Below are 22701 nucleotides of genomic sequence, written 5' to 3'. Positions count from 1 at the left end.
CCCCCATTACCCCCATCACACCCCCATCACCCCCATCACACCCCCCATCACCCCCATCACACCCCCCATCATCACACCCATCACCCCCCCATCACCCCCATCACACCCCCCATCATCACACCCATCACCACCCCATCACACCCATCACCCCCCATCACCCCCATCACCCCCATCACCCCCATCACACCCCCCATCACCCCCCATCACCCCCATCACACCCCCCATCACCTACATCACCCCCCATCACCCCCATCAGACCCCCCATCACCCCCCCATCACACCCATCACCCCCCCATCACACCCATCACACCCCCCATCACCCCCCATCACCCCCATCACACCCCCCATCACCTACATCACCCCCCATCACCCCCATCACCCCCCCCATCACCCCCCATCACCCCCATCACACCCCCCATCACCTACATCACCCCCCATCACCCCCATCACACCCCCATCACCCCCATCACACCCCCCATCACCCCCATCACACCCCCCATCACCCACCCATCACCCCCCCATCACCCCCTTCACCCCCCATCACCCCCATCACCCCCATCACCCCCATAACCCCCATCACACCCCCCATCACCCCCATCACACCCCCCATCACCCCCATCACACCCCCCATCACCCCCATCACACCCCCCATCACACCCATCACCCCTCATCACCCCCTTCACACCTCCATCACCCCCCCCATCACACCCCCCATCACCCCCTTCACACCCCCATCACACCCCTGCAAATATTCCTTCATTCACAGCCTAACATGGAGAGAAGCAGTGAATTTTGTGCCTGTCAGCATCTACCCTGTGAAGCCCCCTCAGAATTTTTTCTGTTTCAATGAGATCACAGGGTAATTAATGCAACAACCTGGGATCTACTCACAAACCAGAAAACCTGATTGGAAACCTGCTTCATGCAGGGTTTGCTGATATCAGTCTGGCTAAAGGGGGGAGAGGGGGAATCAGACAGAAGTCCCTGCTCCTCTTTGGTTCCAGTAACTACTGCAGGAAGTGATGACAGGTTTGGATTCGGTGTGAGGGCTCCCACCAACATCCAATGGTTATGTTTCCTTTGGAAGAATGGCTGCTTGGTTGAATTTGCAGGAAGTAGCCAACTACCATGGATCTTCCCCAGGGAGATTCAGGGAGGGGGCAGAGGAGAGAGGGGGCGCAGGGGAGAGGGGCCAGAGGCGAGAGGGGGCGCAGGGGAGAGGGGGCGCAGGAGAGAGGGGGCAGAGGCGAGAGGGGGCGCAGGGGAGAGGGGGCGCAGGGGAGAGGGGGCGCAGGGGAGAGGGGGTGCAAGAGAGAGGGAGCGTAGGAGAGAGGGGGTGCAGGGGAGGGAGCACAGGGGAGGGGGTGCAGCAGAGAGGATAAAGGAAAGGGGGCACAGGGGAGGGGATGCAGGGGAGAGGGGACGCAGGAGAGGGACAGAGAGGGGGTGCAGGAGAGGGGACGCAGGGGAAAGGGTCCAGGGGATGGAGCATAGAAGAGGGTGTGGGGAGGGGGCGCAGGGGAGGGGGTCCAGGGGAGAGGATGAAGGAGAGGGGGTGCAGGAGAGGGGGCGCAGGAGAGGGGGCGCAGGGGACTGGGAGAACAGGGAAGGTTTGAAGAACAGGCCATACTGTCATCAATAAGCTGAATTTTACTCGAGTGCACAGGAAGTAGCGGAGGGAGCTGTGATTGTTTGAGGTGCTGCTCTGTATTTAATATGCCCATTCTATACTTTCAGTGATCGACTGTGGGATCCCAGCACTCCTGGAGGATGGATTCATCACATTCCACACAAAGGGAAACCTCACACTGTTCGGGACTCAGATCGACTATTCCTGCCGGGCCATATTTTATCGGATGGCATCGGAACTGAACAGTAAGTGTCTCAATTTTCAGTCACATGAAAGATGACAAACCTGCCAATCATTTCCTATTAGAAAGGAGCAGGTGCCATGGACCCGGCCCGCAGGCCAGGGAATTGCCTGCTCAGTAATTCCACTCTCACCCCACATTCCCAACTTCTTCCCGCAAAATCATTTTTGTCTTCCTCTATTTTATTGATAGCACCAGAATCATGGAATGTTCCAGCACAGAAACAGGCCATTCAGCCCAAGAGGTCCATGCTGGTCTGTGTCGCTGTATAATATCCCACCCAGGAGTGTAGGATTAGACTGGGTGGGATATTAAAGGGTACGGGGAGTGGGGGGAGAGTGGGATTAGACTGGGTGGGATATTAAAGGGTACGGGGAGTGAGGGGTAGAGTGGGATTAGACTGGGGGGGATATTAAAGGGTACGGAGAGTGAGGGGGAGAGTGGGATTAGACTGGGGGGGATATTAAAGGGTACGGGGAGTGAGGGGGAGAGTGGGATTAGACTGGGTGGGATATTAAAGGGTACGGGGAGTGAGGGGAGAGTGGGATTAGACTGGGTGGGATATTAAAGGGTACGGGGAGTGAGGGGGAGAGTGGGATTAGACTGGGTGGGATATTAAAGGGTACGGGGAGTGAGGGGGAGAGTGGGATTAGACTGGGTGGGATATTAAAGGGTATGGGGAGTGAGGGGGAGAGTGGGATTAGACTGGGTGGGATATTAAAGGGTACGGGGAGTGGGGGGAGAGTGGGATTAGACTGGGTGGGATATTAAAGGGTACGGGGAGTGAGGGGAGAGTGGGATTAGACTGGGTGGGATATTAAAGGGTACGGGGAGTGAGGGGGAGAGTGGGATTAGACTGGGTGGGATATTACAGGGTACGGGGAGTGGGGGGAGAGTGGGATTAGACTGGGTGGGATATTAAAGGGTACGGGGAGTGAGGGGGAGAGTGGGATTAGACCGGGTGGGATATTAAAGGGTACGGGGAGTGAGGGGGAGAGTGGGATTAGACTGGGTGGGATATTAAAGGGGACGGGGAGTGAGGGGAGAGTGGGATTAGACCGGGTGGGATATTAAAGGGTATGGGGAGTGAGGGGGAGAGTGGGATTAGACTGGGTGGGATATTAAAGGGTATGGGGAGTGAGGGGGAGAGTGGGATTAGACTGGGTGGGATATTAAAGGGTACGGGGAGTGAGGGGGAGAGTGGGATTAGACTGGGTGGGATATTAAAGGGTACGGGGAGAGTGGGATTAGACTGGGTGGGATATTAAAGGGTACGGGGAGTGAGGGGGAGAGTGGGATTAGACTGGGTGGGATATTAAAGGGTACGGGGAGTGAGGGGGAGAGTGGGATTAGACTGGGTGGGATATTAAAGGGTACGGGGAGAGTGGGATTAGACTGGGTGGGATATTAAAGGGTACATGGAGTGAGCGGGAGAGTGGGATTAGACTGGGTGCGATATATCCGACATGTGATTGAATAAATTGGGTTAGTCTATAAATGAGAAGTTAGAGAGAAGGTGGAGAGAAACTATTTCCGCTGGTTGGGGAGTCCAGGACTCGGGGACACAGCCTAAAAATTAGAGCCAGGACTTTCAGGAGTGAAGTTCGGAAACACTTCTACACACAAAGGGTGGTAGAAGTTTGGAACTCTCTTCCGCAAACAGCAGTTGATGCTCAATTGTTAATTTCAAATCTGAGATTGATAGATTTTTGTTAAGCAAAGGTATTAAGGGATATGGGGCTAAGGCGGGTATATGGAGTTAGGTCACAGGTCAGCCATGATCTCATTTTGACCCAGCGACGATGAAGGAACGGCGATATATTTCCAAATCGGGATGGTGTGTGACTTGGAGGGGAACGTGCAGGTGGTGTTGTTCCCATGTGCCTGCTGCCCTTGTCCTTCTAGGTGGTAGAGGTCGCGGGTTTGGGAGGTGCTGTCGAAGAAGCCTTGGCGAGTTGCTGCAGTGCATCCTGTGGATGGTGCACACTGCAGCCACTGTGCGCCGGTGGTGAAGGGAGTGAATGTTTAGGGTGGTGGATGGGGTGCCAATCAAGCGGGCTGCTTTATCTTGGATGGTGTCGAGCTTCTTGAGTGTTGGTGGAGCTGCACTCATCCAGGCAAGTGGAGAGTATTCCATCACACTCCTGACTTGTGCCTTGTAGATGGTGGAAAGGCTTTGGGGAGTCAGGAGGTGAGTCACTCGCCACAGAATACCCAGCCTCTGACCTGCTCTTGTAGCCACAGTATTTATGTGGCTGGTCCAGTTAAGTTTCTGGTCATGTTCCTCAAAGTTGTGCCCTTTCAATCAGAATCGTATTTCTATACATCTCCTTTTTCTACCTTCTTTACTTTAACTGGAATAATCTGTTCTTTGCCAGGTACATACACCTGTATGGAGAATGGGTTTTGGGTCAATGATGAACTAGGAACCGACCTGCCCACCTGTCAGCCAGGTAAGGCCTCATTACTGGAATGCAGATTTTGGGGCGCGGTTTCTCGCTGGTCTGGGCTCACTCTCTGCTGCTGTTCTAAATGTTGCCCGTACACTGCCCTTTGACAGGTTAATGGTAAAAATGTTCAAAATATTAGATATTTTCTAAGAGTAGATAGAGAGAAATTGTTCCCATTGGCGGAAGGGTCAAGAACCAGAGGACATAGATTTGAGGTGATTGGCTAAAGAACCAAAGGTGCCATGAGTCTTGAGTACAGGCTCTGTTCAGTCAGTTAGTTGACTTGGGGCCAGGAATTGACAAGTATCTGAACTAATCAATTGGAAGCCCCACTTGTAAAATAATATAAAATCTTCAGGCTCAGGAGTTGAGCAGGCTGTTAAAAAGCACACGGGATCCTGGGCTTTAGAAATAGAGGCATAGAGTACAAGAGCAAAGAAGTTATGCTAAACCTTCATAATTCACTGGTTCGGCTCCGGCTGAAGTATTGTGGCCAATTCTAAGCACCACACTTTAGAAAAGATGTCAAGGCCTTGAAGAGGAGATTTGTCAGAATGGTACCAGGGATGATTTACATCGAGTTACATTGAAACTACAGCACAGTAACAGGCCATTCGGCCCAACTGGTCCACACTGGCATTTATGCTCCACATGAGCCTCCTCCCTCCCCACCTCATCTCACCCGATCAACATATCCTTCTATTCCTTTCTACCTCACGTGTTTATCGAGCTTCCCCTGAAATGCATCTACACTATTCACCTCAACTACTCCTTCTGGTAGCGAGTTCCACATTCTAACCACTCTTTGGGTAAAGAAGTTTCTCCTGAATTCCTTATTGGATTTATTCGTGATGATTTTATATTTACCGTCTTTCAGAGCTGGAGCTGCGGGTGGGTTCACTGTGGAGCATCCGTGATGCTGAGACTGTCGTGGATAGCACGTTCAGTGAGGTGGTCACACCGCAGGTAAAGAATACGCAGGAAGAAAGGAAATGGGTGACCGCCAGGCAGAGTAAAAGGACCAGGCAGGTAGAGCAGGAGACCCCTGGGGCCATCTCCCTCTCAAACAGATATTCTGCTTTGGATACTGTTGGGGGAGATGGCTTATCAGGGGAAAGCAGCAAGAGCCAGGTTCGGGGCACCACGGGTGGCTCTGCTGCACAGGAGGGGAGGAAGAAGAGTGGCAGGGCTATAGTGATAGGGGATTCAATTGTAAGGGGAACAGATAGGCGTTTCTGCGGCCGCAAACGTGACTCCAGGATGGTATGTTGCCTCCCTGGTGCTAGGGTCAAGGATGTCACGGAGCGGCTTCAGGGCATTCTGGAGGGAGAGGGTGAACAGCCAGTAGTCGTGGTCCATATTGGTACCAACGACATAGGTAAAAAAAGGGATGAGGTCCTGCAAGGTGAATTTAAGGAGTTAGGAGATAAATTAAAAAGCAGGACCTCAAAGGTAGTGATCTCAGGATTACTACCGGAGCCACGTGCTAGTGAGTATAGGAACAGGAGAATAGACAGGATGAATGCGTGGCTGCAGGGATGGTGTAGAGGGAGGGATTTAGATTCTGGGACATTGGGACCGGTTCTGGGGAAGGTGGGACCTGTACAAGCGGGACGGGTTGCACCCGAGCAGGACCGGGACTAATGTCCTCGCGGGGGTGTTTGCTAGTGCTGTTGGGGAAGGTTTAAACTAGAGTGGCAGGGGGTTGGGAACCTGAGCGGGGAGTCAGAAGGGAGTAAAGTTGAGAGCAGCAAGAGAGGGGAAGACCCAGGGGAAATCTACAATACAAATAGTACAAACAGTTGTTCAAGAACAAGTGAAAGGGAAAAGCGTAGAGCAGCGGAAAGAAAGTGTACTTTAGGCACTACAGATAAAATGAAAACTAGAAGGCGTAAGGCGATTAACCCAGCATCAAAGCTGTGGCAGGGGGTTGGGAACCTGAGCAGGGAGACAGAGGAAAGCGTATCAGGAAGGGACAGAAGGTATGGAGTAAAAGGTAAAGTGTTAAAAAAAGGAAAAAGCAGGAACTAAGTGTCACAAAACATATTTGAAAGTTCTTTATCTGAATGCACGTAGCATTCGTAACAAAATGGACGAGTTAACGGCACAAATAACTGTGCATGGGTATGATCTTGTGGCCATTACAGAAACATGGCTGCAGGGTGACAACGACTGGGAATTAAATATGCCAGGGTATTTAACAATCAGGAAGGACAGGCAGGAAGGAAGGGGAGGTGGGGTGGCTATGTTAATAAGGGAAGGAATCACTGTAATACAGAGAAATGATATTGGGACAAAGGATCAGGATAATGAAACAGTTTGGGTAAAGATAAGGAATAATAAGGGGAAAAAAACACTCATGGGCATAGTATATAGGCCTCCTAATAGTTGCAACTCTGCTGGAAGAAGTATTAATCAGGAAATAGTCGGGGCATGTAATAAGGGAACAGCTATAATTATGGGGGATTTTAACTATCATATTAACTGGACAAATCAAATTGGCAGGGCAGACTTGAGGAAGAGTTTATTGAGTGTATTAGGGATGGATTTCTTGAGCAGTATGTAACTGATCCTACAAGGGGGCAGGCAACTTTGGACCTGGTCCGGTGTAATGAGCCAGGATTAATTAATAATGTCGTAGTTAAGGATCCCCTTGGAATAAGTGACCATAACATGGTTACATTCCATATCCAATTAGAGGGTGAGAAGGTTGGTTCTCAAACAAGCGTACTGAGCTTGAATAAAGGAGACTATGATGGTATGAGAGCGGAATTGATTAAAGTGGACTGGGAAAATAGATTAAAGGGTAAGACGGTACATGAACAGTGGTGTTCATTCAAGGAGTTATTTTACAACTTGCAAATAAAAAATATTCCACTGAGGAAAAAAGGGTGTAAAAGAAATGACAGCCATCCGTGGCCAAGTAAAGAAATTAAGCATAGTATCCAACTAAAAACAAGGACATATAAGGTAGCCAAACATAGTGGGAGGATAGAAGATTGGGAAGTCTTCAAAAGACAGCAAAAAGTAACTAAAGGATTGATTAAGAAAGGGAAGATAGATTATGAAAATAAATTAGCAAAAAATATAAAAACAGATAGCAAGAGTTTCTACAGTTATATAAAAAGAAAAAGGGTGGCTAAGGCAAACGTAGGTCCTTTAGAGGATGAGACCGGGAAATTAATGGTGGGAAACATGGAGATGGCAAAAATGCTGAACAAATATTTTGTTTCGGTCTTTACGGTAGAGGACACTAAGAATATCCCAACACTGGACAAACAGGGGGCTCTCGTGAGGGAGGAGCTTAATACGATTAAAATCACTAAGGAATTGGTACTCAGTAAATTAATGGGACTCAAGGCGGATAAATCCCCTGGACCTGATGGCTTACATCCCAGGGTCTTGAGGGAAGTGGCAGTGGGGATTGTGGATGCTTTGGTAATAATTTTCCAAAATTCTCTGGACTCGGCAAAGGTCCCGGCAGATTGGAAAACTGCTAATGTAACACCCTTATTTAAAAAGGGTAGTAGGCAGAAGGCTTGAAATTATAGACCAGTTAGCCTAACATCTGTGGTGGGTAAAATTTTGGAGTCTATTATTAAGGAGACAGTAGCGGAACATTTGGATAAACATAATTTAATAGGACAAAGTCAGCATGGCTTTATGAAGGGAAAGTCATGTCTGACAAATTTGCTTGAGTTCTTTGAGGACATAACGTACAGGGTGGATAAAGGGGAACCAGTGGACATAGTGTATTTAGACTTCCAGAAGGCATTCGACAAGGTGCCACATAAAAGATTATTGCTCAAGATAAAGAATCACTGGATTGGGGGTAATATTCTGGCATGGGTGGAGGATTGGTTATCTAACAGGAAGCAGAGAGTTGGGATAAATGGTTCATTCTCGGACTGGCAACCAGTAGCCAGTGGTGTTCCGCAGGGGTCGATGCTGGGACCCCAACTCTTTACAATCTATATTAATGATTTGGAGGAGGGAAAGTAGAGAGTGAGGAGGACATAAAAAACCTACAAGGGGATATAGACAGGCTGGGTGAGTGGGCGGAGATTTGGCAGGTGCAATACAATGTTGGAAAATGTGAGGTTTTGCATTTTGGCAGGAAAAATCAGAGAGCAAGTTATTATCTTAATGGCGAGAAACTGGAAAGTACTGCAGTACAAAGGGATCTGGGGGTCATAGTGCAAGAAAATCAAAAAGTTAGTATGCAGGTGCAGCAGGTGATCAAGAAGGCCAACGGAATGTTGGCTTTTATTGCTAGGGGGATAGAATATAAAAACAGGGAGGTATTGCTGCAGTTATATAAGGTATTGGTGAGACCGCACCTGGAATACTGCATACAGTTTTGGTGTCCATACTTAAGAAAAGACATACTTGCTCTCGAGGCAGTACAAAGAATGTTCACTCGGTTAATCCCGGGGATGAGGGGGCAGATACATGAGGAGAGGTTGAGTGGATTGGGACTCTACTCATTGGAGTTCAGAAGAATGAGAGGCGATCTTATTGAAACATATAAGATTGTGAAGGGGCTTGATCGGGTGGATGCGGTAAGGATGTTCCCAAGGATGGGTGAAACTAGAACGAGGGGGCATAATCTTAGAATAAGGGGCTGCTCTTTCAAAACTGAGATGAGGAGAAAGTTCTTCACTCAGAGGGTAGTAGGTCTGTGGAATTTGCTGCCCCAGGAAGCTGTGGAAGCTACATCATTAAATAAATTTAAAACAGAAATAGACAGTTTCCTAGAAGTAAAGGGAATTAGGGGTTACGGGGAGCGGGCAGGAAATTGGACATGAATTTAAATTTGAGGTTAGGATCAGATCAGCCATGATCTTATTGAATTGTGGAGCAGGCTCGAGGGGCCGATTGGCCTACTCCTGCTCCTATTTCTTATGTTCTTATGTTCTTATTTAGTGCCAAGCAATGACCATCTCCAACAAGAGAGAATCTAACCACCTCCCCTTGACATTCAACGGCATTACCATCGCCGAATCCCCCATCATCAACATCCTGGGGGTCACCATTGACCAGAAACTGAACTGGACCAAGCACATAAATACTGTGGCTATAAGAGCAGGTCAGGGGCTGGATATTCTGCAGCGAGTGACTCACCTCCTGACTCCCCAAAGCCTTTCCACCATCTACAAGGCACAAGTCAGGAGTGTGATGGAATACTCTCCACTTGCCTGGATGAGTGCAGCTCCAACAACACTCAAGAAGCTCGACACCATCCAGGACAAAGCAGCCCGCTTGATTGGCACCCCATCCACCACCCTAAACATTCACTCCCTTCACCACCGGCGCACAGTGGCTGCAGTGTGTACCATCCACAGGATGCACTGCAGCAACTCGCCAAGGCTTCTTCGACAGCACCTCCCAAACCCACGACCTCTACCACCTAGAAGGACAAGAGCAGCAGGTACATGGGAACAACACCACCTGCACGTTCCCCTCCAGGTTACATTCGACCCATCGTGTCTGTGCCGGCCGAAAAATTGCTTTTCATCTTAATGCCAATTTCCCGCACTTGGTCCGTGGCCCTGTGGGTTTCGGCACTTCAGGTGCACATCCAGGTACTTTTTAAATGAGTTGAGGGTTTCTGCCTCTCCCACCCTTTCAGGCATTGAGTTCCAGACCCCCACCACCCTCTGGGTGAAAAACATTTCTCCTCAACTCCTCTCTAATCCTTCTACCAATCACTTTAAATCTCTGCCCCTGGTTATTGACCCCTCTGCTAAGGGAAATAGCTCCTCCCTATACACTCTATCTAGGCCCCTCATAATTTTATACGCCTCAATTAAATCTCCCCTCAGCCTCCTCTGTTCGAAAGAAAACAACCCCAGCCTATCCAATCTTTCCTCATAGCTAAAATTCTCCAGTCCTGGCAACATCCTCGTAAATCTCCTCTGCACCCTCTCTAGTGCAATCACATCTTTCCTGTAATGTGGTGACCAGAACTGTACACAGTACTCAAGCTGTGGCCTAACCAGTGTTTTATACAGTTCCAGCATAACATCCCTGCTCTTATATTCTATGCCTCGGCTAATAAAGGAAAGTATCCCGTATGCCTTTTTAACCACCTTATCTACCTGTCCTGCTACCTTCAGGGATCTGTGGACATGCACTCCAAGGTCCCTCACTTCCTCTACACCTCTCAGTATCCTCCCATTTATTGTGTACTCCCTTGCCTTGTTTGCCCTTCCCAAATGCATTACCTCACACTTCTCCGGATTGAATTCCATTTTGCCACTTTTCTGCCCACCTGACCAGTCCATTGATATCTTCCTGCAGTCTACAGCTTTCCTCCTCACTATCAACCACACGGCCAATTTTTACATACGAACATACGAATTAACATAAGAACATAAGAACATAAGAAATTGGAGCAGGAGTAGGCCAATCGGCCCCTCGAGCCTGCTCCGCCATTCAATAAGATCATGGCTGATCTGATCCCAACCACAAATCTAAAGAACACAAGAAGTCGGAGCAGGACCCGGCCACATAGCCCCTGGGCCCTCTCCGCCACCCACAGGGCATTGACCGATCCGAACTCAGCTTCATGTCCAATTTCCTGCTCACTCCCCATAACCCCTAATTCCCTTTACTTCTAGGAAACTGTCTATTTCTGTTTTAAATTTATCTAATGATGTAGCTTCCACAGCTTCCTGGGGCAGCAAATTCCACAGACCCACTATCCTCTGAGTGAAGAAGTTTCTCCTCATCTCAGTTTTGAAAGAGCAGCCCCTTATTCTAAGATTATGCCCCCTAGTTCTAGTTTCACCCATCTTTGGGAACATCCTTACTGCATCCACCCGATCAAGACCCTTCACAATCTTATATGTTTCAATAAGATCGCCTCTCATTCTTCTGAACTCCAATGAGTAGAGTCCCAATCTACTCAACCTCTCCTCATATGTCCGCCCCCTCATCCCCGGGATTAACCGAGTGAACCTTCTTTGTACTGCCTCGAGAGCAAGTATGTCTTTTCTTAAGTATGGAGACCAAAACTGTATGCAGTATTCCAGGTGCGGTCTCACCAATACCTTATATAACTGCAGCAATACCTCCTTGTTTTTATATTCTATCCCCCTAGCAATAAAAGCCAACATTCCGTTGGCTTTCTTGATCACCTGCTGCACCTGCATACCAACTTTTTGATTTTCTTGCACTAGGACCCCCAGATCCCTTTGTACTGCAGTACTTTCCAGTCTCTCGCCATTAAGAAAATAACTTGCTCTCTGATTTTTCCTGCCAAAGTGCATAACCTCACATTTTCCAATATTATATTGCATCTGCCAAATCTCCGCCCACTCACCCAGCCTGTCTATATCCCCTTGCAGGTTTTTTATGTCCTCCTCACTCTCTACTTTCCCTCCCATCTTTGTATCATCTGCAAATTTTGATATGTTGCACTCGGTCCCCTCCTCCAAATCGTTAATATAGATTGTAAAGAGTTGGGGACCCAGCACCGACCCCTGTGGAACACCACTGGTTACTGGTTGCCAGTCCGAAAATGAACCATTTATCCCAACACTCTGCTTCCTGTTCGATAACCAATCCTCCACCCATGCCAGAATATTACCCCCAATCCCGTGATTTTTTATCTTAAGTAATAATCTTTTATGTGGCACCTTGTCGAATGCCTTCTGGAAGTCTAAATACACTACGTCCACTGGTTCCCCTTTATCCACCCTATACGTTATATCCTCGAAGAACTCAAGCAAATTTGTCAGACATGACTTCCCCTTCATAAAGCCATGCTGACTTTGTCCTATTAAATTATGCTTATCTAAATGTTCCGTTACTGTCTCCTTAATAATAGACTCCAAAATTTTACCCACCACAGATGTTAAGCTAACTGGCCTATAATTTCCAGCCTTCTGCCTACTACCCTTTTTAAATAACGGTGTTACATTAGCAGTTTTCCAATCTGCCGGGACCTCTCCTGAGTCCAGGGAATTTTGGAAAACTATCACCAAAGCATCCACAATCCCTACTGCCACTTCCCTCAAGACCCTAGGATGGAAGCCATCAGGTCCAGGGGATTTATCCGCCTTGAGTCCCATTATTTTACTGAGTACCATCTCCTGAGTGATTTTAATCGTATTTAGCTCCTCCCCCCCGAGAGTCCCCTGTTTGTCCAGTGTTGGGATATTCTTAGTGTCCTCTACTGTAAAGACTGAAACAAAATATTTGTTCAGCATTTTTGCCATCTCCATGTTTCCCACCATTAATTTCCCAGTCTCATCCTCTAAGGGACCTATGTTTGCCTTAGCCACCCTTTTTCTTTTTATATAACTATAGAAACTCTTGCTATCTGTTTTTATATTTTTTGCTAATTTCTTTTCATAATCTAACTTCCCTTTCTTAATCAATCCTTTAGTTACTTTTTGCTGTCTTTTGAAGAATTCCCAATCTTCTATCCTCCCACTAAGTTTGGCTACCTTATATGTCCTTGTTTTTAGTCGGATACTATCCTTGATTTCTTTACTTAGCCACGGATGGCTGTCATTTCTTTTACACCCTTTTTTCCTCAGTGGAATATATTTATTTTGAAAGTTGTAAAATAACTCCCTAAATGAACACCACTGCTCATGTACCGTCTTACCCTTTAATCTATTTTCCCAGTCCACTTTAATCAATTCCGCTCTCATACCATCATAGTCTCCTTTATTCAATTGTAAACAATTTTACAACACCAAGTTATAGTCCAGCAATTTTATTTTAAATTCACAAGCTTTCGGAGGCTACCTCCTTCCTCAGGTGAACGATGTGGAAATCCTTATTCAAGCTCAGTACGCTTGTTTGAGAATCAACCTTCTCACCCTCTAATTGGATATGGAATTCAACCATGTTGTGGTCGCTCGTTAAGAGCAGGAGTAGGCCATTCGGCCCCTCGAGCCTGCTCTGCCATTTGATAAGATCATGGCTGATGTGATTGTGACCTCAATCCTACTTTCCCGTCGACCTACTATGACCTTTAACTCCCTTGTTAATCAGGAATCTGTCTAACTCAGCCTTAAAAATATTCGTAAACAATTTTACAACACCAAGTTATAGTCCAACGATTTTATTTTTAATCCCACAAGCTTTCGGGGGCTTTCCCCTTCCTCAGGCGGTGTGGCATATCCGCTCCATCACCAAGACCACCTACTTCCACCTCCGTAACATCGCCCGTCTCCGCCCCGCCTCAGCTCATCTGTTGCTGAAACCCTCATCCATGCCTTTGTTACCTCCAGACTCGACTATTCCAATGCTCTCCTGGCCGGCCTCCCATCTTCCACCCTCCATAAACTTGAACTCATCCAAAACTCTGCTGCCCGTATCCTAACTCACACCAAGTCCCGTTCACCCATCACCCCCTGTGCTCGCTGACCTACAATGGCAACGCCTCGATTTTAAAATTCTCATCCTTGTTTTCAAATCCCTCCATGGCCCCACCCCTCCCTGTCTCTGTAACCTCTTCTAGCCCTACAACCCTCTGAGATCTCTGCGCTCCTCCAATTCTGGCCTCTTGCACATCCCCGATTCCCATCGCTCCACCATTGGCGGCCGTGCCTTCAGCTGCCTGGGGCCCTAAGCTCTGGAATTCCCTCCCTGAACCTCTCCCCCTCTCTGCCTCTCTCTCCTCCTTCAAGACGCTCCTTAAAATCTACCTCTTTGACCAAGCTTTTGGTCACCTGTCCTAATATCTCCTTATGGGGCTTAGTGTTAGATTTTATTTGATAATTGCTCCTGTGAAACGCCCTGGGCCGTTTCACTACGTTAAAGGCGCAAAATAAATGCAAGTTGTTGTTGTTGATCACTGTCCAGTGACTCCTGCTGGGAAGTTCGTGTGTATCCGGATATCAGGTGAGGGAAGCGATGCCACCATGGAGGAATAGCTTCGATGGCTCCCTGCCACCATGTAGCATGGCCACTTGGGTGAGTTATTAGAGGGCCCATGAAACTGCACCACAGAACGAGTCAGGAGAGGGGGTTCAGAGAGGAATAGTGATGAGTGCACGAGAGCAAGGAAGACTCTCCTCTGGAGCAAGGGAAGTGCGGAGGGAAATACACATCAACCCATGTGGCTCAGAGGCAGATTATAGGCCCCCCCCCCCGCAGCATGGAGTAATCCAATGGAGGTCCAATCCCAAGCAGCTGTACGTCCGCTCGGAGCAGGCTGAGAGCAGCAGTGAGAATAGGGAACAGTGGGAATAGGGAACAGTGGGAATAGGGAGTAGTGGGGAATAGGGAGCAGTGGGGAATAGGGAGCAGTGGGAATAGGGAACAGTGGGAATAGGGAGTAGTGGGGAATCGGGAGCAGTGGGGAATAGGGAGCAGTGGGAATAGGGAACAGTGGGAATAGGGAACAGTGGGAATAGGGAGTAGTGGGGAATCGGGAGCAGTGGGGAATAGGGAGCAGTGGGAATAGGGAGCGGTGGGGAATAGGGAGCAGTGGGAATAGGGAACAGTGGGAATAGGGAACAGTGGGAATAGGGAGTAGTGGGGAATAGGGAGCAGTGGGGAATAGGGAGCAGTGGGAATAGGGAGCGGTGGGGAATAGGGAACAGTGGGAATAGGGAACAGTGGGAATAGGGAGCAGTGGGAATAGGGAGCGGTGGGGAATAGGGAGCAGTGGGAATAGGGAACAGTGGGAATAGGGAGTAGTGGGGAATAGGGAGCAGTGGGAATAGGGAGCAGTGGGAATAGGGAACAGTGGGAATAGGGAACAGTGGGAATAGGGAGTAGTGGGGAATCGGGAGCAGTGGGGAATAGGGAGCAGTGGGAATAGGGAGCGGTGGGGAATAGGGAGCAGTGGGAATAGGGAACAGTGGGAATAGGGAACAGTGGGAATAGGGAGTAGTGGGGAATAGGGAGCAGTGGGGAATAGGGAGCAGTGGGAATAGGGAGCGGTGGGGAATAGGGAACAGTGGGAATAGGGAACAGTGGGAATAGGGAGCAGTGGGAATAGGGAGCGGTGGGGAATAGGGAGCAGTGGGAATAGGGAACAGTGGGAATAGGGAGCGGTGGGGAATAGGGAACAGTGGTAATAGGGAACAGTGGGAATAGGGAGCGGTGGGAATAGGGAACAGTGGGAATAGGGAACAGTGGGAATAGGGAGCAGTGGGGAATAAGGAGCAGTGGGAATAGGGAACAGTGGGAATAGGGAGTGGTGGGGAATAGGGAGCGGTGGGGAATAGGGAGCAGTGGGAATAGGGAACAGTGGGAATAGGGAGCGGTGTGGAATAGGGAGCAGTGGGAATAGGGAGCGGTGGGGAATAGGGAGCAGTGGGAATAGGGAGCGGTGGGGATGGGGAGCGGTGGGGAATAGGGAGCAGTGGGGAATAGGGAGCAGTGGGGATGGGGAGCAGTGGGAATAGGGAGCGGTGGGAATAGGGAACAGTGGGAATAGGGAGCGGTGGGGATGGGGAGCAGTGGGGATGGGGAGCAGTGGGGATGGGGAGCGGTGGGGAATAGGGAGCAGTGGGGAATAGGGAGCGGTGAGGATGGGGAGCGGTGGGGATGGGGAGCGGTGGGGATGGGGTGCGGTGGGGATGGGGAGCAGTGGGGATGGGGAGCGGTGGGGATGGGGAGCAGTGGGGATTAGGAGCGGTGGGGAATAGGGAGCAGTGGGGAATAGGGAGCGGTGAGGATGGGGAGCAGTGGGGATGGGGTGCGGTGGGGATGGGGAGCGGTGGGGATGGGGAGCGGTGGGGCTGGGGAGCGGTGGGGAATAGGGAGCGGTGGGGATGGGGAGCGGTGGGGATGGGGAGCGGTGGGGATGGGGAGCGGTGGGGATGGGGAGCGGTGGGGAATAGGGAGCGGTGGGGATGGGAAGCGGTGAGGATGGGGAGCGGTGAGGATGGGGAGCGGTGGGGATGGGGAGCGGTGGGGAATAGGGAGCGGTGAGGATGGGAAGCGGTGAGGATGGGGAGCGGTGAGGATGGGGAGCGGTGGGGAATAGGGAGCGGTGAGGATGGGAAGCGGTGAGGATGGGGAGTGGTGAGGATGGGGAGCGGTGGGGAATAGGGAGCGGTGGGGATGGGAAGCGGTGAGGATGGGGAGCGGTGAGGATGGGGAGCGGTGGGGAATAGGGAGCGGTGGGGATGGGGAGCGGTGGGGATGATCCGAGTATTTCAATATTAAAAGGAGACAAACTCTCTGTTTGACCCATTATCAGGAAATCCTTTACATGGCTGTCCTGCCTGGTCACCAGGTATCAGTATATTAGAACATAAGAAATAGGAGCAGGAGTAGGCCAATCGGCCCCTCGAGCCTGCTCCGCCATTCAATAAGATCATGGCTGATCTGATCCTAACCTCAAATCTAAATTCATGAAATAAAAGCAGGTGGTAGAGGTCGTGGGTTTGGGAGGTGCTGTCGAAGAAGCCTTGGCGAGTTGCTGCAGTGCATCCTGTGGATGGTACACACTGCAGCCACAGTGCGCCGGTGGTGAAGGGAGTGAATGTTTAGGGTTTTCCTCTAGAGTCCAAAAATTGATCCATCTCAGCCTTGAATATACTCGACTGAGCATCCACAACTCACCGAGGATTGTACGCTCCCCTCCATGCATTGTACATTGGTTTGAATGAATGGAGCATGTGCATCAGGTATCAGTACATCAATGTATCACAGTAGGTATAGCACAGGAGGAGGCCATTCAGCCCATCGTGCCTGTGTCAGCTCTTTGAAAGTGCTATCCAATTAGCCCCACTGCCCTCATAGCCCTGTAAATTTTTCCCCGTCAAGCATTTCTCCAATTCCGTTTTGAACGTTATTATTGAACCTGCTTTCACCACTCTTTCAGGCAGTGAATTCCAGATCATAACAACTCGCTGCGTTAAAAAACGTTTCCTCATGTCACCTCTGGTCTTTTGCCAATCACCTTAAATCTGTGTCCTCTGGTTACCGACCCTCCTGCCACTGGAAACAGTTTCTCCTTATTTACTCAGTCAAAACCCTTCATGATTTTGAACACCTCGATCAAATCTCCTCTTAACCTTCTCTATTCTAAGTTATGTGGAGAGACTGGAGCTTCTCCAGTCTCTCCACATAACTAAAGTCCCTCATCCCTAAGACCATAAGAGATAGGAGCAGGAGTAGGCCATTCGGCCCCTCGAGCCTGCTCCGCCATTTAATGAGATGATGCCTGATCTGATTTTTACCTCAACTCCACTTTCCCGCCCTTTCCCCATATCCTTTGACTCCCTCGCTGATCAAAAATTTGTCTAACTCAGCCTTGAATGTATTCAATGACTCGGCCTCCACAGCTTTTTGGGGTAAAGAATTCCAAAGATTCACGACCCTCTGGGAGAAGAAATTCCTCCTTATTTACGTCTTAAACGGGCGACCCCTTATCCTGAGACTATGCCCCCTAGTTTTAGATTCCCCCATGAGGGGTAACATCCTCTCAGCATCTACCCTATTGAGTCCCCTCAGAATCTTGTATGTTTCAATAAGATCTCCTCTCATTCTTCTAAACTCCAATGAGTATAGACCCAACCTGTTCAATCTTTCCTCATAAGACGACCCTTCCATACCCGGAATCAACCTAGTGAACCTTCTCTGAACTGCCTCTAATGCAAGTATGTCCTTCCTTAAATAAGGGCACCAGAACTGTTCGCAGTACTCCAGGTGTGGTCTCACCAGCACCCTGTACAGTTGTAGCATGACTTCCCTGCTTATACTCCATCCTCCGAGAAATAAAGACCAATATTCCATTTGCCTTCCAGAATATCTGCTGCACCTGTATGTTGACTTTTTGTGTTTCACGTACGAGGACACCCAGATCCCTCTGTACCGCAGCATTTTGTAATATTTCTCCATTCAAATAATATTTTGCTTTTTTATTTTTCCTCCCAAAGTGGATGACTTCACATTTTCCCACATTATATTCCATCTGCCAAATTTTTGCCCATTCGCTTAACCTCTCAATATCCCTTTGCAGACACTTTGGGCCCGATTTTACCAGTGCTGCGGGTTCTCGGCGGGGGGGCTATTGGTAACGTGGGTAACGCGCCCGGTGAAATTAGTGGGTTGCCCGCGCGATCGTAGCAGGCAAACCACTAATTGGATCCACTTACCTGCTCCTCCGGGTTCCCCACTGCTGATCTGCGCGTCGGGCGGGCTGCGCATGCACAGTAAGATCTGTCAGCTGGAGGAGCTCTATTTAAAGGGGCAGTCCTCCACTGACAGATGCTGCAACAAATAGGAAAAATTACAGCATGGAGCAGCCCAGGGGGAAGGCTGCTCCCAGTTTAATGATGCCTCACTCCAGGTATCAATACATGGGGTGAGGAGGAGGGGGAGGACAGAGATCTTCCAGCCGGCGGGCGGGAGGAAGCGGCCTGCCTCTGCCACCAGGAAGGCCTGGCTCGAGGTGGCAGAGGAGGTCACCTGGACCACCAACATATCGCCCACCTGCATACAGTGCAGGAGGCGCTCCAATGACCTAAGTAGGTCAGCCACGGTGAGTACACGTAGTCTTTCCCCTACACTCCGTCTGCCACATCACTGCCCCCACCCCACATCTCCTTCGGCACTGCCAACACTACTCTGTCACATCACCCCTCACACCCACTCAAACCCTATCCTCATCTTACCTGCACCTACTCACCTCGCCAGTACTCACCCCGCCACTAACACGCAACCCAATCCTCATACAATCTCATGGCTCTATCCCATACTCACCCTCTCGTGCATCTCCCTCACGGCCAGCCTCACTCAACCTGCCACTACCTGTGCTGCAGCCACAGGGCATGCATCACATATGTGCAGTAGGAAGCGTAAGGCAAACGTGTCGTGAGCATGAAGGGGATGCACAAGGGTGTTTGAGGGTTTGTCAAGGGTGTTACATATATTGAATTTCTGACCAACTCACATTACATATTATATTGGCACCACTACTGCCATGTCTTCGCGAATCCTGTCTGGTCTGTGCAATAATGCCCGCTCCTGAGGATCACTATGAGGACCCACCACTGATGCCACCCATTGTGTCACTGCAGAATGGGTGTCGGTGTATTTGCAGGGCTCTTCTGCGCAGACGACTGAGAGACATCGGCGATATCCCCGGTGGCACCCTGGAAGGATGCGGAGGAGAAGTTGTTGAGGGCAGTGGTGACTTTGACAGCGACAGGTAGGAAGATGGTGCTCGGGCCAGCCGGGAGCAGCTCGGCATGAAGGAGGCTGCAGATGTCCACGACTACATGTCGATTGACTCTGAGCCTCCGTGTGCACTGCTGCTCAGAGAGGTCCAGGAGGCTGAGCCTCGGTCTGTGGACCCTGTGGCGAGGGTAGTGCCCTCTGTGACACATCTCTCTCTGCGGTTGCCCTCCCTCCTGCTGTACAGGTGGATGTATCACAGCACTGTGTTGTGGAGCTCCACGTGTCAGAGGTGGACGGCGTGGATGGCGAGGCTGGTGAGGTGGTGATGCTGTTCGCCCTCCGAGGAGGTCATGACTGCAGCTACGGCGGCCCCCATCCGCAAGATGTACATCTGAGGGGGTCCGCAAGGTAGGTACATGTCTCCGGACCCCGGGGTAAGTGTGCAGGTTGGTGACTTTGACCGTCAGGAGGAGGGTGGTGGAGGCCAAACTTTGTCCCAAGTGACAGAGTGGCCTCCTGCAATGGGTGAGGGTCTCCCACCCACACCTGTCAAATGGACCTTTGCAGCTGCCACAGGCTGACAGCTGCAACACGTCCATTCGAGCTGGGAGTGTTTCCCCCAGTGTGGGAAACTGTCCCATGTTGATCAAAAATCCCACACAGTCCCTTAATCAGGTCAGTTAATGACTTGAAATACCAAACTAAATATTGTCAAGTGGCATCCCGCTGGCTTTAATTACCTGCGGGATTCCCACCAGCGGGGGCTGCGCGCGCATGCCGGCGCGTCAACGGGGAACCCGGAAGTGGGCGGGATCGAGGCGGGATCCGGTCCCGCTCCTGGATTTCGCAATTTTCGGGGCCCCCCCGCCGAGAACGCACCCGATAGCGGGTGGCAAAATGAAGCCCTTTGTGTCCTCATCGCAACTTGCTTTTCCACCTGTCTTTGTATCATCAGCAAATTTGGCCACAAGACTCTCTGTTCCTTCATCCAAGTCATTGATATATATTGTAAATAGTTGAGGCCCCAGCACTGAGCCCTGCGACACCCCACTAGTTACAGATTGCCATTTTGAAAATGACCCTTTTATCCCGACTCTTTGTTTTCTGTTAGTTAGCCAATCCTCTATCCATGCCAGTATATTACCCCCAACACCATGAGCTCTTATCTTGTGCAGTAACCTTTTATGTGGCACCTTATCGAATGCCTTTTGGAAATCCAAATATACTGCATCCATTGGTTCCCCTTTATCCACCCTGCCCGTTACTTCCTCAAAGAACTCTAATAAATTTGTCAGACATGATTTCCCCTTCATAAAACCATGTTGACTCTCCTTGATTGTATTATGAGTCTCCAAATGTCCTGCTACTACTTCCTTAATAATGGATTCTCGCATTTTCCCAATGACAGATGTTAGGCTAACTGGTCTATAGTTACCTGCTTTCTGTCTCACTCCCTTCTTGAATAGGAGTGTTGTGTTTGCGGTTTTCCAGGTTTTCCGCTGGGACCTTTCCAGAATCTAGTGAATTCTGGAAGATTACAACCAATGCATCCACTATCTCTGTAGCCACTCCCTTTAAGACCCTCGGATGTAAACCATCGGGTCCAGGGGACTTGTCAGCCTTTAGACCCATTAGTTTGCCTGGTATTTTTTCTCTAGTGATAGTGATTGTTTTTAGTTCCTCCCTCCCCTTTGCCCCTTGATTTTCTACTATTATTGGTATGTTATTAATCCCTGTCTTTCTCAATCATTATTGTAAACTTATTATGTTATGATCACTGTTGCCTAGATGTTCCCCGACGTTTACTTCTCTAATCTTTTCTGGTTCATTTCCCATTACTAGATCCAGTTGGGCTTCTCACTTACTGGGTAAGAAAGGAGTCCTGAACACACTGTAAAAACTCCATTCCCCGCACCCCTTTCCCTCCCTCTTCTTGCCAGTTTATTTGGGGATAGTTGAAATCTCCCATGATTATTATTCGATGCTTTTTACTCATTTCATCGATTTGTTTACGTATTTCATCCTCCATTTCCCTTCCACTTTTAGATGGTCTATAGAATATCCCTATAAATGTGATCAATCCCTTCTCATCCTTTGTCTCAACCCATATGGATTCTGTTTCTATCTTAATATTACTTATGTCGCTCAGGATCCCATATGCTTTATTAACAGCCTTGTCCTGCCACCTTCAAAGATTTGTCTACATACACCTCCAGGTCTCTCTGTTCCTGCACCCCCTTTAAAATTGTACCATTTAGTTTATATTGCCTCTCCTCATTCTTCCTAATAAAATGTATCACTTCACACTTCTCTATGTTAAATTTCCTCTGCCTTGTGTCTGCCCATTTCACCAGTCTGTCTCTGTCCTCCTGAAGTCTGTTACTATCCTCCACATTGTTTACTACATTTATCAGTTTCGTATCAGTTGCAAACTTTGAAATTATACCCTGTCTACCCCAGTCCAGGTCATTAATTTATATCAAAAAGAGCAGTGGTCCTAATACTGACCCCTGGGGAACACCACTGTAAACTTCCCTCCAGTCTGAAAAACAACCGTTCACCACTACTCTCTGCTTTCTGTCCCTGAGCCAATTTTGTATCCATGCTGCCACTGTCCCTTTAATCCCATGGGCTTTAATTTTGCTAACAAGTCTATTATGTGGCACTTTATCAAATGCCTTTAATATGGGTTTGAATGAATGGACGATGTGCTCCAGATAGCAGCATTTGGATTGAACAAATGACCTTGGTGCTTCCTGGAATGTAGTGAGTAGCGAATGAGATGAGAGTGTGATGGACATGTGTCTGATATTCCACAGGGGAGGGGAGGGGAGGGGAGTCTCAGCCATGAGGTGGGATTGGAGTGAATGAGGTGAGCTGATGTACTGTGGGAGCTGCACTGTCCTCTGGCTTTACTCTGGTAACTTCCCCTTGACGTGGTGACTGTATAACCCAAGCCAGAATTGTTGAAGTCTCAAAGTTGATTTGGTGCATCACTAAAGGCTGAGTGTTTGAGTTTGCAGTGTGTGTGCAGTGGTAAGATTGGAATATGCAGCTTCTCACTGATATTCCGTATTTGACCCAATCCCATCCAACTCCGACTGCAGCAGAAATGACAACACGTGGCCATGGAGGGGGTGAACTGTTAAACTCCCAAGTACAGTGATATTTTTTGCCCCATTATCGTGAGCCCAGGCATTTCCCCATTTCTGATCCTCTTCTGGTTTATTGCCAGTATATTGGGAAGGGTTTCAGGGCAAGCTGAATGTGTAGTG

At 49.2% G+C, this 22701-nt stretch overlaps 1 protein-coding gene across 4 annotated transcripts in view; it reads left to right on the top strand.

Moving 5' to 3' along the window:
• masp1 (MBL associated serine protease 1) overlaps positions 1-22701 on the top strand; it is a 409480-nt gene that overhangs the window by 221402 nt on the left and 165377 nt on the right. For all 4 annotated transcript variants that reach the window (XR_010965392.1, XM_067994819.1, XM_067994820.1 and 1 more), the window contains exons 9-10: positions 1738-1875; positions 4250-4324. Coding sequence is in view for 3 of the 4 variants with exons in the window: in XM_067994819.1 (XP_067850920.1) it covers positions 1738-1875; positions 4250-4324 (213 nt within the window). In the remaining variant the exon portion in view is untranslated. The remainder of the gene's footprint in view (positions 1-1737; positions 1876-4249; positions 4325-22701) is intronic.

Source organism: Heptranchias perlo, chromosome 13 (genome assembly GCF_035084215.1).
Source record: "Heptranchias perlo isolate sHepPer1 chromosome 13, sHepPer1.hap1, whole genome shotgun sequence".
NCBI classification, from domain to species: domain Eukaryota; kingdom Metazoa; phylum Chordata; class Chondrichthyes; order Hexanchiformes; family Hexanchidae; genus Heptranchias; species Heptranchias perlo.
Note: the sequence above shows the minus strand (reverse complement) of the source record. Positions and strands in the feature narration are given on the sequence as shown.